The 21,194-nt window shown below is 39.5% G+C and overlaps 1 protein-coding gene across 2 annotated transcripts; it reads left to right on the top strand.

The window, feature by feature from the left end:
- The first annotated feature begins 2,294 nt into the window (after nt 1-2,294).
- LOC106741061 (protein croquemort-like) lies at nt 2,295-21,031 on the top strand. 2 transcript variants are annotated; one of them, XM_014612660.1, is made up of 10 exons: nt 2,295-2,727; nt 7,910-8,151; nt 10,580-10,746; nt 13,463-13,607; nt 14,751-14,954; nt 15,916-16,127; nt 16,612-17,086; nt 17,846-17,919; nt 18,093-18,309; nt 18,397-21,031. In XM_014612660.1, the coding sequence occupies exons 2-10, from the start codon at nt 8,035-8,037 to the stop codon at nt 18,526-18,528; spliced, it is 1,743 nt and encodes a 580-aa protein (XP_014468146.1). In that variant the 5' UTR covers nt 2,295-2,727; nt 7,910-8,034; the 3' UTR covers nt 18,529-21,031. The 2 variants fall into 2 exon arrangements, with proteins under 2 accessions (XP_014468146.1, XP_014468145.1); XM_014612659.1 differs by having other exon boundaries at nt 7,901-8,151.
- The last annotated feature ends 163 nt before the right edge of the window (nt 21,032-21,194 follow it).

Raw genomic sequence — 21,194 nt, 5'->3', positions numbered from 1 at the left:
GAAAGCGATTAAATGGATTAAGAAAAATGTCGCGGAACGTATCGGCCGGGTAATCATAGGTGTGTCGGTGGATGATACGTGAGAACTTGGAGAATAAGAGTCCCTCGGCGTACCGTATCAACGATAGGATCTTTTAGTTTTATTAGAAGACGCCCTTGTCTACGCGGTTCCTTCTATTCGATTACTTCAATTCAATTATTGGATCTCGCGTCGCGAGATCATCCCCGCCGCAATTGCGTGAGAGTTTGTTGATATCATAAAAATATCATAATTTCATATACACACACGCAATGTATACATTATATATATATACCTAATATATATACCTAACCTATATATATATAATAAACTTATATATATATAGGTTTCCCTCTTAATTTATGCTTTATGTAAACCCACACATTCTCAATTGGATTCGCATTCGGGGACGATGCAGGCCAATCGTGATGATACAATTTTCAGCTTTCTATTCTGTGCAGAGGCGACTCCGATGTTTGGGGTCGTTATCTTCCTGAAGCTCCCGATTCTATTTTTCCCATAAAATTCCCCAGCAGATGTCAACGAATATTTCAGACAAATGTAGTGCCTTTTTTTTTCGAACGATCGTTCTGTCCTCTCTTGACGTTGGCGCACGTTAAGCCTCTACCTGGCAAATCGTCGACATGCCCTACTTCTTTGAACAGTCTCACCCACTTCTGAACGATAATCTTCGATTTTCTAATCACTTTGAAAGTCTGAACATATGTTAACTTTATAGTCTTTTGTATGCAAAACTAAAAATACCTGCCTTGTAACACTTGAAATACTTTGCCTTCACTTTGAAAATTTCTATTCTGACCAAGCCGTAACGTCGGAATGACAACAAAGTGCAAACTGGTACGCTCCAAGCTTTTTAACGCTATAAAATAGGTGGCACTACGATCAACCGTTTTGTATTAAGGTCGTATATTTTCTTCTGGAACAGACATAATATATATATATATATATATATATATGTATGTATTTATAAAAGAGCTTATAATTCTCGAAAAGTAGGACCATCGATTATTCCTTAGACACACAGGTGGCCTGCATCACGATGATGTATATGAGGTTGTATTAGGAAATCGAGCGATTTGCATATCCTTTTATAAGACGAGCGTCAACTGCTCCATCGTTAGACGATCACCTTCGCTCGGTAGAGTTCTAATCATGGACGAGGAAGCGCCGCCGCCGACACGTTGCGTGCAAGCCGCAAAATCGAATTACTTCCATTCGATGCACCGACGCGATCCGGTCATGCGACGATAATTTATTCATGATTACATAAAACCTCGAACATACAACCAAGCCAAGAACTGTGTGCTCGTCCGTGTTTATTTGACCCGGGGCACTTTTCGTTTTCGCACTATGTACCCCTTTTCAAGAATTCGCAATCCACAAAACAACAAGGTTATTGGGTCAAATACTTCGCGTTCTCGTGATACGATATTAATACACATTCGCTCATAAATCCGCGTTTTCCATGGATTCGCAGTTCCCGGCAAGGAGTGGACGTCCTCGGACGGTCCACAAAAAATTCATATATATTCTTATTTTTCTGGAGAAGATGGTGAAAAAAATGCCGAGTAAGTGTGCTACCGTAGAAATAAGAAAACGGCGCAAACAAAAAAATGTATTTAATAATAATAATAAATTAATAATATGTTCAATGTAATTATAATAATTATATGATAATAAATTAATAAAATGTTCAATGTAATTTAATCAGTGCGACTATTATGCCGATGTGCTGAATAAAACAGATCAAAAAACGCCGTCGTTGAATCGCAAGTAACAAAATATTTAATTACATGTAATTATAGCACACTCCTGTTTTGCAGTGTTGTGGCATTAACTTTATATGTGATTGAAAAGATACAAGCGTGGTACAAAGCACACTTTTGTACATATGCAGATATTAATATTTGCACTTTATAATGAGCAAGGAAAAAATTTATAAAAATTTATAAAAAAGCAGAAAAAGATGAGAATAAAATATATAAGAATATATTAGAACGTACTAATAATAAGCAGCAAAAAAATAATTATAAAAATGTGCGTGATTCCGCTGCTTCATCAAATACCGAAAAAATTTGTGGTATTCCTTTGTAACTGGATTTATAAAAAGCTATTTTATGCTTGATCTTTTTTTAAATGTCCGCGGATATTTAAACAGACACCTTCTAATTATTATTCATTGGCGTCAATTAGCTCGTAGCGGATCAGAAAAATAAAGAGTTCACCGCGCATGTAATGCAAGTAAAAAAGAAAAAAAGTCACCCGACAGAAGACTAAAGCCTTCCCACGTGGTGACGTACGAGCCACGCAACGGCTAATTCGTCAGACTGCTAACGACGAGGGGACCGTCTGAAAGGGAACAAGGCGCGGTCACGAGGGCGCAAGGGATAAAAACGGCCGGAGGAAAATCCTCCCTAAGTGGAGGGGATACGAGATCTGTTGGATGCAGCCTGTTGATTCACAGTACTCGTCAGTAACAGTCGCGTCGCATGGAGAGCCGCGACAAACCGAGAGAGACACGTGTTGAGTACGCGAGTAGTTTCTGAACACAACGGACGTTTATCTTTCCATTCCGTCTCGTCTGCGACAGCAAACTCAGATCTTACGTGCACGTCAATACACAAAGGTTAAAGAGAGGGCGGCTGCAATTTTTTGACGGCTTGAGAAACGAGTTCACCGCATCGAGAAGTAAGTTCAACGTTTACGTTTCACGTTTCACGATTTTTATTTGAAAAATTTTATTCAAATCGATGTTTCCCTTCGTCTCGATTATAACATATTTTCCAAGTTACGTTGCTGTTAATAAGGAAACGTGAATAATAATGTATGTCCCCTCATCAAAATTCCTGTGTCAATATTAACAAGTAAGTTTTCCGGTCTAGAACGTCTAATACACAGTTTGTCAGATTTAACAAAACTCAACTCAAATATTTAACAGGAAAACTATAGAAAAAATAGAATTTTCAAACTTTGTATATATATTTATACGTATTTTTGGGACATGTAGTATTTTTTGTAATACAAATTCTCTTAGAAACTACAAATTTTCAAAAAGTTTTCAAATATTTAAATTATGATTTTGAAGAGAGATATAGTATTTTTGTGAAAAATATTATGTCTCTCTCCAAAATATATTTGTTTATTTCTACAATAGAAAAAGAAACTTGTAGTTTCCAAGAAAATCCGTATTATTGATGTCCTGAATTTCCTTCTTTATTTATTTAAAATAAAGAAGAAAAAAGATTTATGTGCAGTATGAACATCTTTATATGGCATAAACTATAGTGAAAAAATATTTAAAACTGTAAACATGGGACGGCATGTGAAACATAAAATTCAAAATTTCAGATAAAAATCGGATATTTTTCTGCTTACGAAAAATTTTTGCACATATCATGTTAATTATAGTTCATGCTATAAAAATTAAATTTGTATTTAATATATATGTACAGTTTAATGAGAGTTGCTCTAATGGCATAAACTTTAGGAGGCTCCAATTTGAGAAAAAAAAATAATTATAAGAAATACACATTTAAAGATTTACTTTCAAGTGTGAAAGAAGGACTCAGCTCAAGTGTTTCATTTATTTTTTAACTAATCAGTTATTCCTAATGTATATAATAAAGAGTTATAAAATGATAGGCTACACAAATTCTTCTTATGCCTCAGTATTTCTTTAACACCTTGACATACGAATAAAACGGAATTTGATGCGTCCGAAAAATACTATTTATTTTTGCTCAATGAACAGTTATGTGCAAGCTTGTGAAACAATTGAATAATCACAAGTGAAATAATTGAATAATCTAATATACTGCACGGCGTCACCGGAGACAGTTTTTGACGTCTCGGAGACATCAAAGTCTACAATGGTACATGAAATGAATGACGTCTCCCAGACGTCATTATATGTCAAGAGGTTAAGTTATTATTTTAAACTTTGAGAATGACTATCTTCATAATCGTTTTACTTCAGACTTGTTTTACTACACATTTGACCAAGGAGACAATTAAATGCAAAATAATTTCACTGAAGTTCTCGTCAGAATTCTGAGTGTAACTTTCTAAATATTCTTCCAAGAAATATATTGTCATAAGATTTTTCGAAGCATGTACGGAAGTGTTTCATTTACTCCAAATATTCAATATTCGGCCATACAAGATTATACTCTTGGTCTCACAATTCCGCAATTTCCCCAAATCTTGACCTGATACTTATACACTTTACAGAAATATTTAAAAAACTCGAAATTTCAAGAAAATGTAAAGAGATTTTTCGGAACTTTTAAGTTCTTGATCAAAAAACTCCTCTTTTACTTCTCTAATACTTTCGTATAAAAATTTACTCACGCACACGTTAAAATTACACATAGAAACCAATCGATTACTTGATTTATTGCTCGATCTTTCAAACACTAAGTCAAAACTGTATAAGTTTTTTTCATTTAGTTCTATGCTATCATTTTCAAGAGAGGAATTTTATCATTTTATGTATTATTATAATTATTATATACTTATTATTATATAGCACATATCTTACATGCAATTTTTGTCTTGTAGTCGATTAATAATTAATTAAGAGATATTTAATATTAATATATTTCTTGACTATCTTATAGCCGATAAAAATGAAAAAATTCAATATTTTACCGACTCTAAAATTTGTTGCTATAAATTACTCGTACCTGTATAATTTTAAAAGATATTAAATTATATTCAATATATTGATATTTTCTTTGGTATTTCTGTAAACTGCATATTTAGATTTCTAAGACTTCTAACATGTGAAAGATGAAAAATATCATATAAAGTGACTTAGTCTCGTTGACAGAAGAATCTCCGTCATCGAAAATAATAGATCAAAAGAGATGCCACTTGCCATCAACGGTACGGAGCATCATCGCACTGCATTGATGTTCAACAAGGAACGGACTATCAAATGACCTCGCGTGATTGTCGTTCATATATTGAAAAAGCGACATTGCTACTAATCATCGTAAAAACATTAATTATACAAAAGAAATCGCGAACATGACAAACAGTTCTCGTAGGAATCAAATGTACTATTAATTTATGTATCATTATCGCTGCACTTGTCGAGTGTAAAGAATTATTACAGCTGGAAAAAGCAAACACAGATGATAATTTTTTTAAGAGAGGAATTTTCGACCGAACATCACTTTCGCATAATGGCACTCGGATATTTTACATATGTAAATCGTTTCAGGCGAGACATATGAAAATCAATCAGTGATAAGTTCAACATAAGCCGGTGTATCGTCCGAATGCCAAATAGCGGCTGAGACGGTTTTATACAAGCGTTTATTCCCGTATAAATTTATACGGGGTACCTAATTGCAAAACACTTCATCGACGTTAAATTACAATTTTTCCTCTTCATTTGCGTAACATTGTCGTTCAATTCTCTATTAAATCTATGCATTAACGGAATACTTTCTACTAATCAGACTTACGGAGATTAAGCTTGGCCTGTTGAACTCTCTTACACAGTAATGAAGCTGCAAACACACTCAAAGCGTCAATCTACATTTGCATGTAACGCATTTCACAAGAATACGTCTTGTGTATTAAAAAAAAAAAAAAACTTCGGAGTCCTATATGTCACGTGAACAATTTCGTAATAAATATTTACCAATTTTCGAAGATTTGGTGATTCTCTATAAATTAAATGGACAAATTTATTAAATTCCGCAAGAATACAAATTTGAGAAGAATTATTTTTAAACAAGAAATTCTTCCGCCTTGCACATCAGCATATGTTAGTTAAGCAATAATTACACACAGTACATTTGAATTTAAAACCTCGATCAGTGATGTCGGTTTTTTTTTCACGCTTATTGACGTTATTGACGACATTTTTTATACGTCGATATTTAAATGTTGCAAAGTTTTTCTCCGTTAGAAAATGCGAATGCAGATATATTCAAACCAATTATTTTTATTTTTTTTTCAGCTGTAATTTTTCAGCGATAATTATAGCGGAAGAGCTTGATTATTAAGCAATTTGCAACTTCTTTCCTGTCTGCCACATTACATATCATCAATTATCATATATTGTATCATAGTTATGATACTGATAATGGTCGTAATGATTAATGAAAAAAAAATTAATGTCAATCGATTTGAATTTACAATCTCTTCCACCCTTCTTTTATGCGCATTATTTTTAGCGCATAAAGTACTGTAACATATGAGCAAATGGGAAGAATCAGCAATTTTTCTAATTGTACGCGAGTGTTAATCGTTCTTAAAATATATAATAATGCCGCATTGTGTGTAATCATCCATAACGTGAATCATAGATCACTGCACGATTGTTTATCCGAACCTGAGACGGAAATGGCCATGAATCGAGCAAACAGTCTGCAATTTTTATCCAGCGCGTCGATCGCAGATCTCTTCCTTATTGTCGAAAATATCGGGCATAATGTTAGTGCACAACCGATCGACTTTAACAAACTTACACGCTTTAGTCCGCTGTCGTTACATATAATATACAAGTGCGTAATGCGCGCACGCGTGTTCACGCATGCCCAACAAACGCAACTGTTATTTCTGTCTTATCAGCGTTCCCGATGTAATTGGCCTCGTCTTCGGCACGGTCTTTAACTTCAACAGAACAAAAGGATGAAACATTTTCCCATACCATTGATTTGCAGCACACGTAGTAGCAATGAAAATGTCTTCAGTATTTATACTAATAGCACGTCGTTTCATTTTGCATTACAAGTCGTTGCCTGACCTGCGGCGTTTTCCATATCTAATCAGTGCAGAAATCTTCTACGCAACGAATATAATCATCATGTGTTTCTTATTCATTTGTCTGATTTATTTCATCGCCAGGATTAATAAACGCTCGATATCGCCATAGTTACGCCAAGGGGGATGTCGGAAATGAGAAGCTCTGAGCTGCTTCAATTAATTCCATCGATCCTCAAACGCATGCCTAATGTATTCAATGAGAGTCCTGGGGATCGCGAAATCGCGGTTTACGTAATAACACGTGATAAATATTCTCGAGAAAATAGAACCTACGATTATAAAAGTCGTGATTTTTCATGATCATACATATGTTTATACATTATGTATGATAACGTGCTAGATGTGCTATGTAGAGAATGTGCATAGATTTTGCTTTTATTCTTACTTAACCCTTTGCACTCCGCTGTCGCCGTAGCGGCGACATGGTTGTTTTGCTGCCTCGGCACTTTAAGAAATTTTAAGTCCTAAAATTTATGTTTTTCTTTTATAATATAAGTTAGAATATGTTTTGTTATAAAATAGCTAAGAAATAAAAATTTTGTTTTATTGAAACGACTCTATTTTTCTTCTACATCATAGGTATGTACTTGGAACTAATAGCCTCTATGCATTACTAGGCTGGAGTGCAAAGGGTTAAATGTAAAGGAAAATATCTGATGGATAGACATTTCGTTGTAATCACAGAGTGTCAAGCGTATGTTATCAAGGTCATCTGAATACTAGGCAAGATTAACACAACAACCGCGATCGAGCCGTCTCTTTTACTCCATGATGAAATTCGCGGTGAAATTTTGATTTTTTTTCTCGCACCTTTCCGCACGTATCTCCGTACCAGAATCGGGAGTAACACCGTCAAAACATTCCGCAGAGATCCGGTGCATTCGTTGAGCGTGATGTGTCATCTATTCATGGCGATACCCACGCATTCTCGGTCGGTCTAAACTAGAAAACCGCCTGAGGAAATCAAAGAACGCGCGCACACATATACACACGCACACGTGACGCGCGCGTATACGTGACTATGTAAACACTTCGACACATCGACTTGTAGATTAGATAGATCTATTATCATACGCAGACTCCGTAGATCGTGGACCGTCGCTTGAGCCAGGCTAAAAGAAGTGATCAACGTGAGGAGGGCGACTATTCGAGGTTCAAGGTGCACATGCTGAAGAGACGAGAAGTGCGTGCGGAGAAAATACTCGCGTTGCCATGAAACCTTGGGCCAATAAATCTCTAGGGCTCGGTGTCTTCGGACTGTTACTGGTGGTCTGCGGCTTGTCCCTCTGCTCCTTCTGGCCAACCGTCTTTCATCAGATCCTCCAAAAAGTAAGTGATTCTCCAAATGTCGATTCGCAGCGATTGTTTACCTGTAGAGCGGAGGAGACCTCGTCTAACGAAGCGACGAGATTTACCAGTGGCGAAAATGCACTTCGTAACGCATCTATTTTCACGTTAGATTGCGCTAGTGCGACATTTTGCCATCGGATGCTTAATTGTCGAATGTCTAACTTGACCGTCGCCTCGTTAAACACACACCAAACACCCGAGGCAACGTGTCTCCCGGGATGCGATCACGAGTACGTCGACGATGAAAACATTATCTCTTTCATCACAGAACGTGATTAGAGCATTGAGGTTATTGCTAAACCGCGACGAATTTAAGATGAAAAATAACTTGAGATGCTCGAAGTACGGCGCGATCTCCAAACGTAAAGTCATTTTTACAGCGTTTGCTAGTAAAATACACAAGCGATATGGCATGATGTTCAACACAGTTTTTTCCTACGACGATGATAACATGGCACAAATACACACGGCTGAAGAGCCCAGTCAGCGTTATGTCGAAATCATGACTATCAATTGTTCAGTAATTATATGAAATTCATATATACAGTTTAAAAAAACCGCTGTTTTCAATTCTTGCTCGGAAAGAAACCGAAAAAACCTGTGGAGAAATTGAAAGATCCAGATTTTCTCCAAACCTTTAAAACTATATTCATGTGATAATAGTGATACAATTTATAACATAGTAATAATGTGTAATGTGCGTGTACACGTATGTGTTTCATAATATATGCGGCTTTTAATTTCCTCAAACAATTATATATTTCAGAAGAAACTTTCAGTAAAATTCCCAATTTTACAAGTTGTTGTCAAACATATATTTTGCAACGAAACTCAAAACATCAGAAGCATTGCAAGAACAAATGTTTCAAGAAGCAGTGTTTATTCACAGCGCTTCTGCGTTGTCATCGTGTCATATGACTATTTAAGACATATCTTTGTTGGTAATTTTAGATATCTCATTAGAAAGATAAATACGTCGCAAAATAACGGCTCGATAATTCGCAATTACACAATAAATTCACAACTTATTTGTTCACGAACTATATTATCAATGCAAACGAAAGTTTTAACTTCCTCCCTTTTTTCAACATATAATATATTTCACGCGATGTTTCCTGCATATTATACTCATCGCTTATTATTGCGATCATCAATGTCGACTCACTCTATTAAAATATAAATGATAAATTTCATAACGTGCAGGAAATATGGAACACATCATCGTCCACGAATCACATCTCGCTCTGTATTTTCGTTCCGTTCGCGCCGCGGATAGCCTTGCCTTGTTGGGTTATCATTGTCTTCCCCGCCGTCGTGATTATATTTTTTAAGTTCGCGTTTTGCAATGCAAAATGGCGACTCAGTTCGTGACTCGGCAAACTTGATCGTCGCTCATCGGATTTTTCCCAAAGGAATCCTGCGATTGCGCGCGTTGCGCGGAAAATGTATCACCGTGTCGGGTCGGCGCGTGAAATCCGTACCCATCGCACTGCTAAGGTCGTTTGCAACGAAGTAAGATCGCTCGTTGGGCACATACCATGCATTTGCAGACTGAACACTTGTCTCGGCGCTAGTCCCGGCCCGATTGGAAAAGTGGCCGATTGTCCCATTAATTGGCGTTCCTCTGTATCGCGCGGCCCGTCACGAACGGTTTCACCGACAACACACAGCGCGCGAATAATCTCGCCGCCGATGATGAAGATTGGAACGGAGGAACGCGCTATTCATATCGCCTCCTCGTGTTCCGTTCATGCCATCGTTTATCTTTCCGTATCTTTTTCACCGCGTAAGAAACCACGGAATTTTTATCGGGGATTCCGCTCAGGCCGGTCAGGATCGCATTTATTATTCGGTTGTAAACCAGCCAATTACTACAATCGGTTGGTGTGTCTTAACGTCAATCTAATCTTGTAAATATATCCCGTCTTGTTTACTTAAAACGCGTCGACTGCACGTAACGGTTTCAATTTCGCCAGATCACGTTATCGCAAGAATTAGCTTCTACTAATTTATTCGCGCAAAACTAACAGAATTAGTAGTAGAAATGTGGCAAAAACGTATTTAGAATATATTTGAATGATCATGTGAATATGATATAATATTTGAAATTTACTCGGGAAATCTAATTGCTAACGATAACAAGAATATGTTTTTCGCTTCATAACGCTAGTGTCAACATTAGTGACTACAACTGTTCGCTAATTGCGACAGACGTTAATCGTTCAGCCATTTATATAATAAATCTTGAAACGAGATAACATTCGTGCGGGAAAATTGTACGTAGTTTAAAAAAAAATTAAAACTCCGCTTTGATTGAATCCAAACAGACGTTCGCCACGGTTAACGTCATTCACTTTTTTTCCCCTGACACGCGACTTTCTATTATTAAACCACCTTATATTCCCAGGGTTTAGCTCTCACGCCAACTTCAAGGAGCTTCGGCATATGGAAGGACACCAGCAACCTCCCACCGATGCGCTTGCACATATACTTCTTCAATTGGACCAACCCGCAGGAATTGCGAGTACACGGAAAGAAGCCGCATTTCGTTCAAGTTGGCCCTTACACCTTCAGGTAGAAGACCTTCGCCCGAATATATCCGGATATCGTCCGATCAATAAAATCCTGCCGATCGAAATAAGAGCGAAACGAAGACGCGTGTCCCTGTGCATCGACAAGGCTTATATAAATCGATCTCCTCGCATGCACTTGTTAAACTCGTGCATGAAACGAGCTCGAATAACTTTCACCTGCGTATCGATTAACCCTTTACGTGTTAGACTACGGATCAGGATTGAGATCGGATTGAGGTTCAACCAATAAGTTCGACTAAGCTTGAGTTTGGTGAATTTAGGGCTGATTTGTCAAATTTCAATCCGATCTAAATCCTAATCCGTAGTTTGATACGGGCCTTACGGCCGTACGGCCGAGTCTGCCCCGACATGACGCGTTCGTGTTCTGGTCGATTCTGCACAAATTAATTCTTTATTATTTATTTATTTGTTAATACTGCATTCGATACAAATATATTGCTGCAGAAGTTGCATGCAGTTAAATGTGAAAGTGCTGAAACAAACACGATATTGTCGCTAAATCGGTTTCACAGGAATCGGTTTCACAGGAATCGAATGAGTCGACGAAAATTCTAAACACAACAATGTTAAAAATAGCGATAATCTAATTACATTTTACATTATTCAGTATCGAGTTTTTTCCCCTAGTTATTAACCTTGATAACAAGCTTCGACGCAATCGATTCACCAGTAGTACCGAGATAAAATTACAATATTGATAATTATCGCGACTATGAATCGAGGAAAATATGTATCCATTTTATACTAGTTCTTGAGTTAAAAACAAAAAACACGCATCATGATGACATATTATAGCAAATGATTGGCAGGATCGTGTCCAATTTAGAGAACTTATAAAGAAAACATAAAAGAAAAGGCTTAAAAGAAAGAAAACATGACGCAAATGCTGTTTATTAACTATCATCCAATGAAACACGACCGTTCAAAATAAATTACAGTACACGAACACGATAAGTAATTAAATATATGATTATAAACTTACGACGCCTGCAAACGAAGGGCGACCTTCCTTTCGCGTTGAAACTGACGGCGGCGGTATTGAGCAGAAATTAACAGCGCGGTCAAAGTATCGTCGTTGCTTTTATCCACGTGACGTGTTATCGCAGGTCAGGTGAACGGAGAATATTCATAAGTGCGCGGAGTTCCCCCTAATTTTCGCTTACAAAGCGCGAAACAAAAATAAGATTATTCTAATCAGGCTCGCGAAGCGCGAGTCGAAGCGCGATAACAAAACCTAATAGCGATGAAAAAGAAATAGTTAACCCCGTCACATTGACTTCTTAATGAATGATGAAACGTTCCGGCCGTGCGCGACGCGTAGGCGACACTGCATGTGAAGTAATTGACTAATTACTTTCTCCTTGGTCGTGGACCTCTACTCTGCAACGAAACAAGTGTCGCGACTCCTCCTCGCGGACGTATAAATTTTCAGTAGCCACTGTGTCCTTCGTCCACGACTGGTTCACCTTATCACGAATTTTACGCCGGTGTGAAAAAGAAAGGGTTTAACCCTGAGATGTTGACCTGACAGAGAGAGAGAGAGAGAGAGAGAGAGAGTCTTTTCATTTGGCCGCTGTGACTATCGTTTACGGCTTCGCCGCGAATAAAATGATCGGCCCGTGATGACGGATGTAATATCGTTTGTTGGAAAGTAAACGGAGAGTTGTGATCTCTCGGCTAACCGTTCGGCAGAACCGCCGCGAAATCAAGAGAATTACGGATCGACACGATGAAACGAAATCCTATCCGACCGCACTCTGAAATTTTCTCGCATTCTGAATTCCATGATTCATCCACCTCACGTCGATCTCTTTGCGTCGATTATTCAACTGAATTGTGATAATTACTGCGTAAAAACGAACCCGGCTCGTTGGCCTTCTGCTGGAACCAGAGGATCCGGTTGTAAAAACATGAGAACTGTTTAGGTTTCAAATCAACCAAATATTTCCACTTATTTTAATTAAGTTTCGACAAGTAGCCGAATATTTTCCGTAGCGACAACTAGAAATCCTGTTTCTCGTCGTATAGTTTTCACTTAATCCGCATTCTGTTATGCAAACTACGATTTTTTTCCAATTAGGAAAAAGAATATTTATATACGTCTACTCTTTCACGTATTCCTTTTATCTCTCTCTCTTTCTCTCTCTCTCTCTCTCTCTCTCTCCTCTGTTTTTCCTTAACAGTAAACTTTTCTTCTAACATCGCGTGGCCGATTCTAATCTTACATCGGTTATACAACAAAGACTGCGTCTTTGATAACAAGTGCACATTAAGGCACAGTCATCATCATTGCGTACGTACACTCCATACGATTGCACAGCAATTGTTCCGTTCATACTAATAAGCAAAACATGTAGGTCAGTGTCTAAATCACGTTCGAATAATCAACTTCGGCAACTAGCGACAAATTGTGCCCAAGGCGTGCTCGCGCGTAATTCACGGGGCATTAGTCAATGAGCGACTTACCGATTAAAATAACTTAAGGGGAACGCTAACGCAGAACGCTACTGTTACTAATTTTTTTTTTCTATGCGAACATTGTAATGTTCGAGTCAATTTACGAGTCAATATTACTTGTCTCTCTGATTGAGAAATTGATAAACTATGCGTAAAGCGTGCCCCGGCGAAATTTTTGTTAGATGAAATACCGAAAAAAGAGGAAGAAAAGTAATCAGATTTACAACTGAAAATTTCAGGGAGATAAAACAAAAGAATAATATCACGTTTCATCCCGAAAACAACACCGTCAGTTATTTTCAACGACGATCTTGGAACTTTGATCCGGAGCACAGCAACGGAAGTCTCAGCGACATCATCATCCATCTGAACGTCGTCGCTGTGGTGAGCCGCCTCATTGCATCTTTTGTCACATACTCAATACAATAAACTGGATTCTTAATATCGTTTGCGAGACTAAAAGAGAATGATTGTGTGCATAATCCCAGGATATTAGCACGCAATTGTCAAAATACATTTTCGCTACCTCAATTCTTCTCAAGGTAAATAAAAAAAAAAGAAAATGAAAGAAAACAAAGATATAATCGGTCTGTATGTGTGCCGCGAAATTTTTGATATTAAACGAAGCAACTTTTCGATTATTAGAATCCCATTTGAACGAAGTTTTTAAATGAAAGCCACTCCCCAAAGCTATAAAATGTGAATATAATCACGTGAATCGGTGGATTGTTTTTTCTATTTCACTAAACATTTTATTGCGTAACTATGCATAATATGCATAATATTCGAAAATAGAATTTTCACTTCTTACCAATGCTACTGGAAAAATGACTAAAAATAAATTCGCTCAAGATCGAAGAATTTATTTAACCAGTTAAGTGTGTTTGACGACTATATCCGTCATGGAGATGTAGCAGAATCTTGTGTCATGACGACTATATCCGTCATGCGTAAAATTTTGTTACAATTTGATATTTAAATTGTAATTCTGGCGAAAACTAAATTATATTCGTAAATTTTAATATGGGTAAAATGTTTAGAGGTCAAGACGAAATGAAACAAACAAATGAAAATTATAAATAATTTGAGTTGGATTTATAACTTCCTGAGAGCTAACTCGCTTGATTATCGCGACACACACTGGTGGGCGCTTTGCAAAGAGATCGCCACAGTTAACTGGTTAAACGACGAATAAATAATTTTTTAGATCAAGTATTATCTCAATACATGAAAAACACGAATTATACGATATTTCATATTTTCCCCCGTCGCTTCTGATTCACGCGCGACTTATTCGACAACCGTGAATCTCATCCAAAAGTTATTATTCGAACGGAATTTTAATCAAACGAAAGGTTACTTCGTATCCGAGAATCTCGTTTTGGTATCAAGAATCTCCCGGTGCACTTCGCATTGTGATTATTCTGGGCTACCCTGTATAAAAGAAAGAAAAAATACGCACATAGATAGAGTCTCAGACTGACTCAGGTGTCAGATGTTACATATGCATCTACGTCTTATTTGCAGTCGGCAGCGCACAAAATCCGCTATTGGGATTACAGTTTGCAGAAATCCTTATCAATACTCCTGTCTGGGTCGGATGTCCACATCAAGAAGACGGTGGAGCAATTGCTTTTCGTGGGCTACGAGGACAATCTGCTCACTATGGGCAAGATGTTGGCCAGCGATACTGAAATGCCGCTTTACGATCGTTTCGGCTGGTTTTATATGGTACGATCCGTCAGGTTGAGGTGAATTTTTTTTCATATGGCGAGCCATTTCCACTGAGAGGATAAAGAACTACCTCGAGACATCCTCAAGGCGGCGTCACATACGTATACATTATTTCCGAGGACGCCATTTAACGATCAGTCGTCCACATTCTTGCGCGCTTTCCTTTTCAATTTCCGTCCTTCACATTCATCATTATAAATCAACAACCTGTTTGGTTTCGTTAAATATCGAGAGGCCAGGCAGAACCTCCCGCTCTGTTTTATCGCTGTATCATTAATCACTTACAAGTCCCTCTTCTTCCTTCGACAATTTCAAATGCAATGTTTCAAGTGCTAACGTCGAAAACAGAATATGGCCTTCGATATCACAGGTGTGATATCGAAAGCCATATACGCAGGAACGCGAAGTAAGCTGTTCCGGGAACAGATTGTTTATCAGTTAACATCGAGTGCAAGTAACGTGGAAGTCTAAAGTCTGGTTGGATAACGAGCGAGTACAACGGCGTTACGGTCGATGCTGGAGTGTTCGTACAACCGAGTTTAAATTGGTAATGAATGAAAGAGGTCCTATGTAGGCCGCCACGGTAGTGAATGAAACATGACGAGTACATATTATATGCATTATATATGAGACACAAGCGCTATACAAAACAACTTATAGCTCGCGCGGAAGTATTTCGGCTTTAACCTTCGATCCGTCAACGTAACTTCACGAATGTATCACACTCGTTGAAACCGGTTTTCGTAAATATATAATATGGCTAACTTGTCGCGAGTAGAGAAACCAGTTTTTCGATTGCCTTATTGCCGATAAAAGAAAGATTAACGGAGATTGATGAGAAATATAATATTGACGATGAGACAAAATTACCATTGAAAAGGTATTGATAGAGTCACGGGAGATCAAACCGCGCCGGTCTCGCGATTCATCATCATGCTAATCCCTCGATTATGCGCAGAGGAATAATTCGTACGAGATGGAAGGACTGTACAACATGGAGACCGGCGTGGACGACATCTCCAAGTTGGGGATAATGAGGAAGTGGAACAACAGAGACACAATAAAGTTTTACAGAAGCCCGTGCAACATCGTCGAAGGCAGCGCGGGTGAATTCTGGCCGCCCGGCAGGACGAAGGACGACATCGTTTTGTTCAGCACGGACATCTGCCGGTGGGTGAATAATCCCGCCCGCTTTTGCGGAGATAACGAGGAGCATTTCCGCCCGCACGTGCTGCCAATCGATAGCAAATCGAGCGACACTCGACGAGAGAGATTAAAATCTTTTTCTCAAAGCGACGAGAGATTCACGTACGAGCGCTCTTCCGAGCGATTTAATCCTCGTTCGTTTCTAGTTGTTGTACAGATAATTATACAGATAACGTTGTAATTGGATTATATCTTCTTTCTATCTACGCGCGATCACACACGACGCTAACGAGCACGTTGCATAATTACCGGCGGTTCGTACGCTCGCATGCTCCAAATAATCCGCTTAAAGCCATTTGCGCGTCGTTTCGTCGATGCATCGGCGTTAAAGCCGCGTTCGGTGACGATTCGTTGCGAAACAGACATTGCGCGACATTATCGCGCGCAAAATCCGTACGTATCCCCGGGTGAAATCCCCGGATGAGTGTCCATCTATCACTGATTGCAGGCCGTTAATTTATGAATACGAGCGGACGGTCTCGCGCTTGGGCATCGAAGGTTACCGATATGTGATCGACAAGAAGACCCTCGGGAACGCGACGCGGCGACGCTACCCGCACGAGCAGGCGAAATACTTCGAGCCGACCACGACGACGGAGGACTTCTTCGCGGCCGAGCACACGAGCGACTTCACGACGGAGCCGCCCGTCACGACCACCGAGAGCCCGAGCTCCAGCGAAGAACGCTCGTCCGAGGAGACGGACGAGCTACCTGACGACGACCCGGATGTCGTCAACATGGGTCACTGTTACTGCAACGGCGAGTGCACGCCGTCCGGGCTGATGAACGTGTCTGCGTGCCGCTACGACGCACCGATCTTCATTAGTTTACCTCATTTTTACAAGAGCGACCCTATCCTGCTCGACCAGATCGAAGGGCTGAGCCCGAACGAGGAACACAGCTTCTCCATCACTCTCGAGCCCGTAAGTGATGATTGTCCTATGGATGGTGTCGGAGCGCGAGAGCGAGCGATAAATCCGCCACGTTCGAAATAACAACGGTCAGTCACCCCGCTGCTGCTATTGTCAAGATACTAATATCATTCTATCGCCTTTTATCCAAGCTGTCGAGCGCAGAGGATGCGGTCGCTCGATAATAACACACGCCGTTGTACGAACGGCGCGTGTCGCTCGTGCAACTTCGCGCTCTTTGTGACGGACATGCGTTGCGTCCCAAAATATCAAAATGCCGAAACTCGAGAAGCGGGACAATCATCCCGAGAACTGAATATACCGGGATAATTCCTCGAAATATCGAAGGCACGTTACTGTCCCGAAAAGTTGCCATTCCGAAAACCGAATACCGGGATAATCTCCCGGAATATCGAAACTGTCTCGTTGTACAAGTGTTAGTACCTACTCATTTGAGTACAGCAAGAAAGTATTCAAATAGGTAGATATTAATACACCTGTATTGTTTCCGAGATGATAATTCCTCCTTGGAATAATCATGTTGCTCCGGAAAAATTGCATTTCGGAATGCCGTCTGGGTATTTCGATTTCGATATGACGGCTTTTCGGTGAAATTATCCCAGTTTTGGAATTTCAACAGATTTTGATTTTTCGGGACGTGTCTTTCCCCGCGTTATTTCCTTTCGATTTACTCCTCACGCATGTACGATTCGCACGTCCCACCTTGTAAATATGAGATTTCCCGAATAAGTCGCATTCTTGATGTTCCAGATAACGGGGATTCCCTTGGAAGTGAAAGCTAAATTTCAAATTAATGTTCTTCTGCAATCGTCAGAGCTTGTGTCGTAAGTATGTTTCGAGCAATAAGAAAGAAAAGTGTCTCTCGCGCGTCAAACCAGCGTGAAAATATATACTTGAATGTTGCGAGAGCGATAGAGAAAGACGCCTCGTTAATTTTGAACGAACGATCAATCGTGACGGCCGAGGAGACTGAGAAAGTATCGTTGTGTCTGTTTAGGCTCTTCGAAGATGTGCCCAAGATCTACTTCCCGATCTTTTGGTTCGATTTCAACGTCGAAATCAACAAGGAGATAGCGTCGGGCTTGAAACAATTGCTAGCGCTTCCAACAGTGATGTTATGCACCGGCATAATTATGACACTTATTGGATTATGCTTGATTTGCGGCGTAACGCTCTTGTATCTCGTAAAGAGGCAACGTATATCTTCGATAATAGTACGTGGAATCGTTTGCTCAATTTCTCCGAACGTAATTCGAACGGAGAACGCTTCGCGAACAAAGTGTAAGAAGCATGTTTTGCAGGAGACCGCGCCGGAGAAGCCGATCGACGAGTCTCTCGAGAAAAAATCGGAAACTGTGTACATGGATAAGATAGCCGCCAACGAGGACGCTAACGTCAGGAGCGATCGTCGTTTGTACGCGAAGCTCTACTGAGCGTTTCCCCTCATCGGGAGGCCTCTTTTTCACGAACGCGTTTAAATCACGTAGGAGACAAAAATGTGCAATCGTGGACCAACTTCGAAATATCGTAGAAGAACTTCTTCAAAGGTGCGTTCTCCAGTGGATTCTCAAGTGTGCTTGGCTCGACTGCAGCGACTCGTGTGGATGACTATCTCGAGATATAAATATTTGCACTTGGATACGGTATAAAAAGAAAAAAGAAGGAGACATTTGTATAGAGAGAGAGAGAGAGAGAGAGAGAAAGAATGTGTGTGTATGACAAAGTTACCGAGTACACTTTATCGTAAGTGATCTTAGTTTGTAACGATTCGATATACATATGCGCATCAATCAATTCGCATGATTGTATATCAATAAGTCACAAATAGTGCATGTTGCAAGTACAGAGCACTGTACAGATATAGATGCGTACAGATCGAAGCGTCGCTTTGGTTTTACTGTGCGACAATGAGTTTCAGTAGCGCTAAACACACAGAAAATTACGGATCGAATCGATATTCCTCATCGACGAAATCGAAAATCTTATCCTTCAAGTCGTTTCGAGGTGTTACTTGCTTTGCGAACGACGAATTCATTGTGATTGTTACATTCCCACGTGACGTACGGTGTAGAACGAAGAATGATATTCAAGTGTCGAATAATATTCAAGTTTCGACGTTATATACTAAGACTGACGAAATTGACGATCGTGGCGAAGCTCTTGTTAATTAATGATTCCTCATCTGTTTACTAAACCGGCTGCTGTCACACGCGTGTGCTCACAATCGGAACACAATGGACTGATCAGAAAGGCAAATCGTGCTGCAAATTTCAAATCGATCCGGGGCCGTTTTGTTAATTCATCGTGACAGATGTGAGTAGAGCTTTAATATATTGAGATAAGTCAATCAAACGGCTTTAATCGTAATTCGTAGGTGAATTAATATATCCATACGTTATTGATATCACCGCCGATATCAAATCAACGAGAAAACGCCGTAATTAAACGCAGTTGAATGAAAGAAAAATAGTACAAAAAGCTTTATAAGATAATGTGTGAAACACGGAGGCAACATGGTGTGAAAATGAATTTATCTTTCTACTCAAATTTATTCATAAAAGTGTGAACGCGACGAATCGCAGTTAGATAGTTATTATTCGTCGAGAAACCCGCGCGAAACAACGAATTTTATCGGCATTTAAACACGTAGATACGCGAAAAAATACGCTGCTTTCATGCGGAACGGATATCTGTGGCGTGCCTTGATATTGTAATTAAGTGTTATTGTGCGAATTCGGTGTTTATCATTGTTCGGTATAGGCGTTGTTGCGCACCGTAAGCTTCAGGATAACGTTGTAGCTTCTTGCTTATTTTTTTCGCAGAGAACATGCACGATCGATGTGAAATCAGTGCCTGCATTCAGAAGAGAGAGAGAGAGAGAGAGAGAGAAAGAGAAAATAGTTCAGTGAGCGCTTTGTAGTTATTACTGCTTCTGACTAGTATATTCTGCTAGATCTATAGAGGATCTAAAAGAATACTCCAATCGTAGACAATAATCAACGAGCGTTCACCGAGCTTTTTTCTTTACCGAACGCAGCCAACTTCGCGTCCAGTGAAATTAAGGGAAAACGTCGAATATGTGTTCCTTAGCGATTCATTTCTCGTCGCTACCTGATTACGCGTTGCTCTGTTGAAAAAGAAAAAAAAGACAGCTGGGAATCCACGTAGGAAGTCCACATGGCATCCTATGATAACCTCTGGGAATTTGCGCCGAAAACCTCGGTCCTAGGTTTAACAATCCATGTGGATTCCTGTGTGGATTTTCACACACCGTATGGATTCCTATGTAGGTTATTAATATCCTATGCAAAGCTTGCAGCCGGTTCGTACTTTTCCATAGTTGGACCGGCCGCAGGCCTGTCCTATATGGATTCACACGAGGGATCCCCGTAGATTTCCGTGAGAATCTAACGTAAAAATTTTCAACAGGCCGATACGAGGCCGACCGGCGTCGCGCCTGAGTTAGTTTACCGTGCCAATACTTTTCTTCGTTACAGCATCATTACTGGATAAGTTGTGAACGGCGGAATTTGTGATATTCAGCGTTACTTTACGCGTGTTTGTACAAAAGCAGCCATTTACGAGTGCCAATGACGTTTAGGTTAAGCGTTAATTGTGTTCCGAAATTCACCCCGTCAGTATTAAAAATCGACAGTTTACGTCACGTACACTATACATTTTCTATACTGGCGACGAACGTCGGAACATAATCTCTAAGGTATCCGACCATATAAGGGAAAGGGTGGGCGGGGCGGTATTTCATATGTTACCAATCCTAAGTGTGACCTCACAACGGTGCAATCATCACGTGCTAGAGTGCATTGTGACGCTTCAGTGTCCAAATATGCAAAGGTACGTGAGGCGCGATCCATCGGGCAAAATCGTACGATTTTGTATTTGTATTTTAATAAAGGGTCTACTATTTTTACAACATTACACACATACTCAGACACACTGTGCATCGATTTCGTGCCCGGCCGATACATTTCGGTACATACAGCGAAGCAGAACTCAAGACTAGTAATTTTTTCTTTTTTTTCGTTTCTTCGTCAAGTTTCTCAAACATGCAAATTTACTCAGAGCTTAATTTTATCTCGTT

This window comes from Dinoponera quadriceps, unplaced genomic scaffold (assembly GCF_001313825.1).
Source record: "Dinoponera quadriceps isolate SergipeBrazil2010 unplaced genomic scaffold, ASM131382v1 scaffold367, whole genome shotgun sequence".
Taxonomy (NCBI): Eukaryota; Metazoa; Arthropoda; class Insecta; order Hymenoptera; family Formicidae; genus Dinoponera; species Dinoponera quadriceps.
Note: the sequence above shows the minus strand (reverse complement) of the source record. Positions and strands in the feature narration are given on the sequence as shown.

Excerpts from the sequence above, each read along its gene's own strand:
- LOC106741061 (XM_014612660.1), top strand. The coding sequence starts at position 8,035 with ATGAAACCTTGGGCCAATAAATCTCTAGGGCTCGGTGTCTTCGGACTG. Across the intron at positions 13,608-14,750 it reads ATCTGAACGTCGTCGCTGTG|TCGGCAGCGCACAAAATCCG; the intron begins GTGAGCCGCCTC and ends TCTTATTTGCAG. Across the intron at positions 16,128-16,611 it reads TTCAGCACGGACATCTGCCG|GCCGTTAATTTATGAATACG; the intron begins GTGGGTGAATAA and ends CACTGATTGCAG.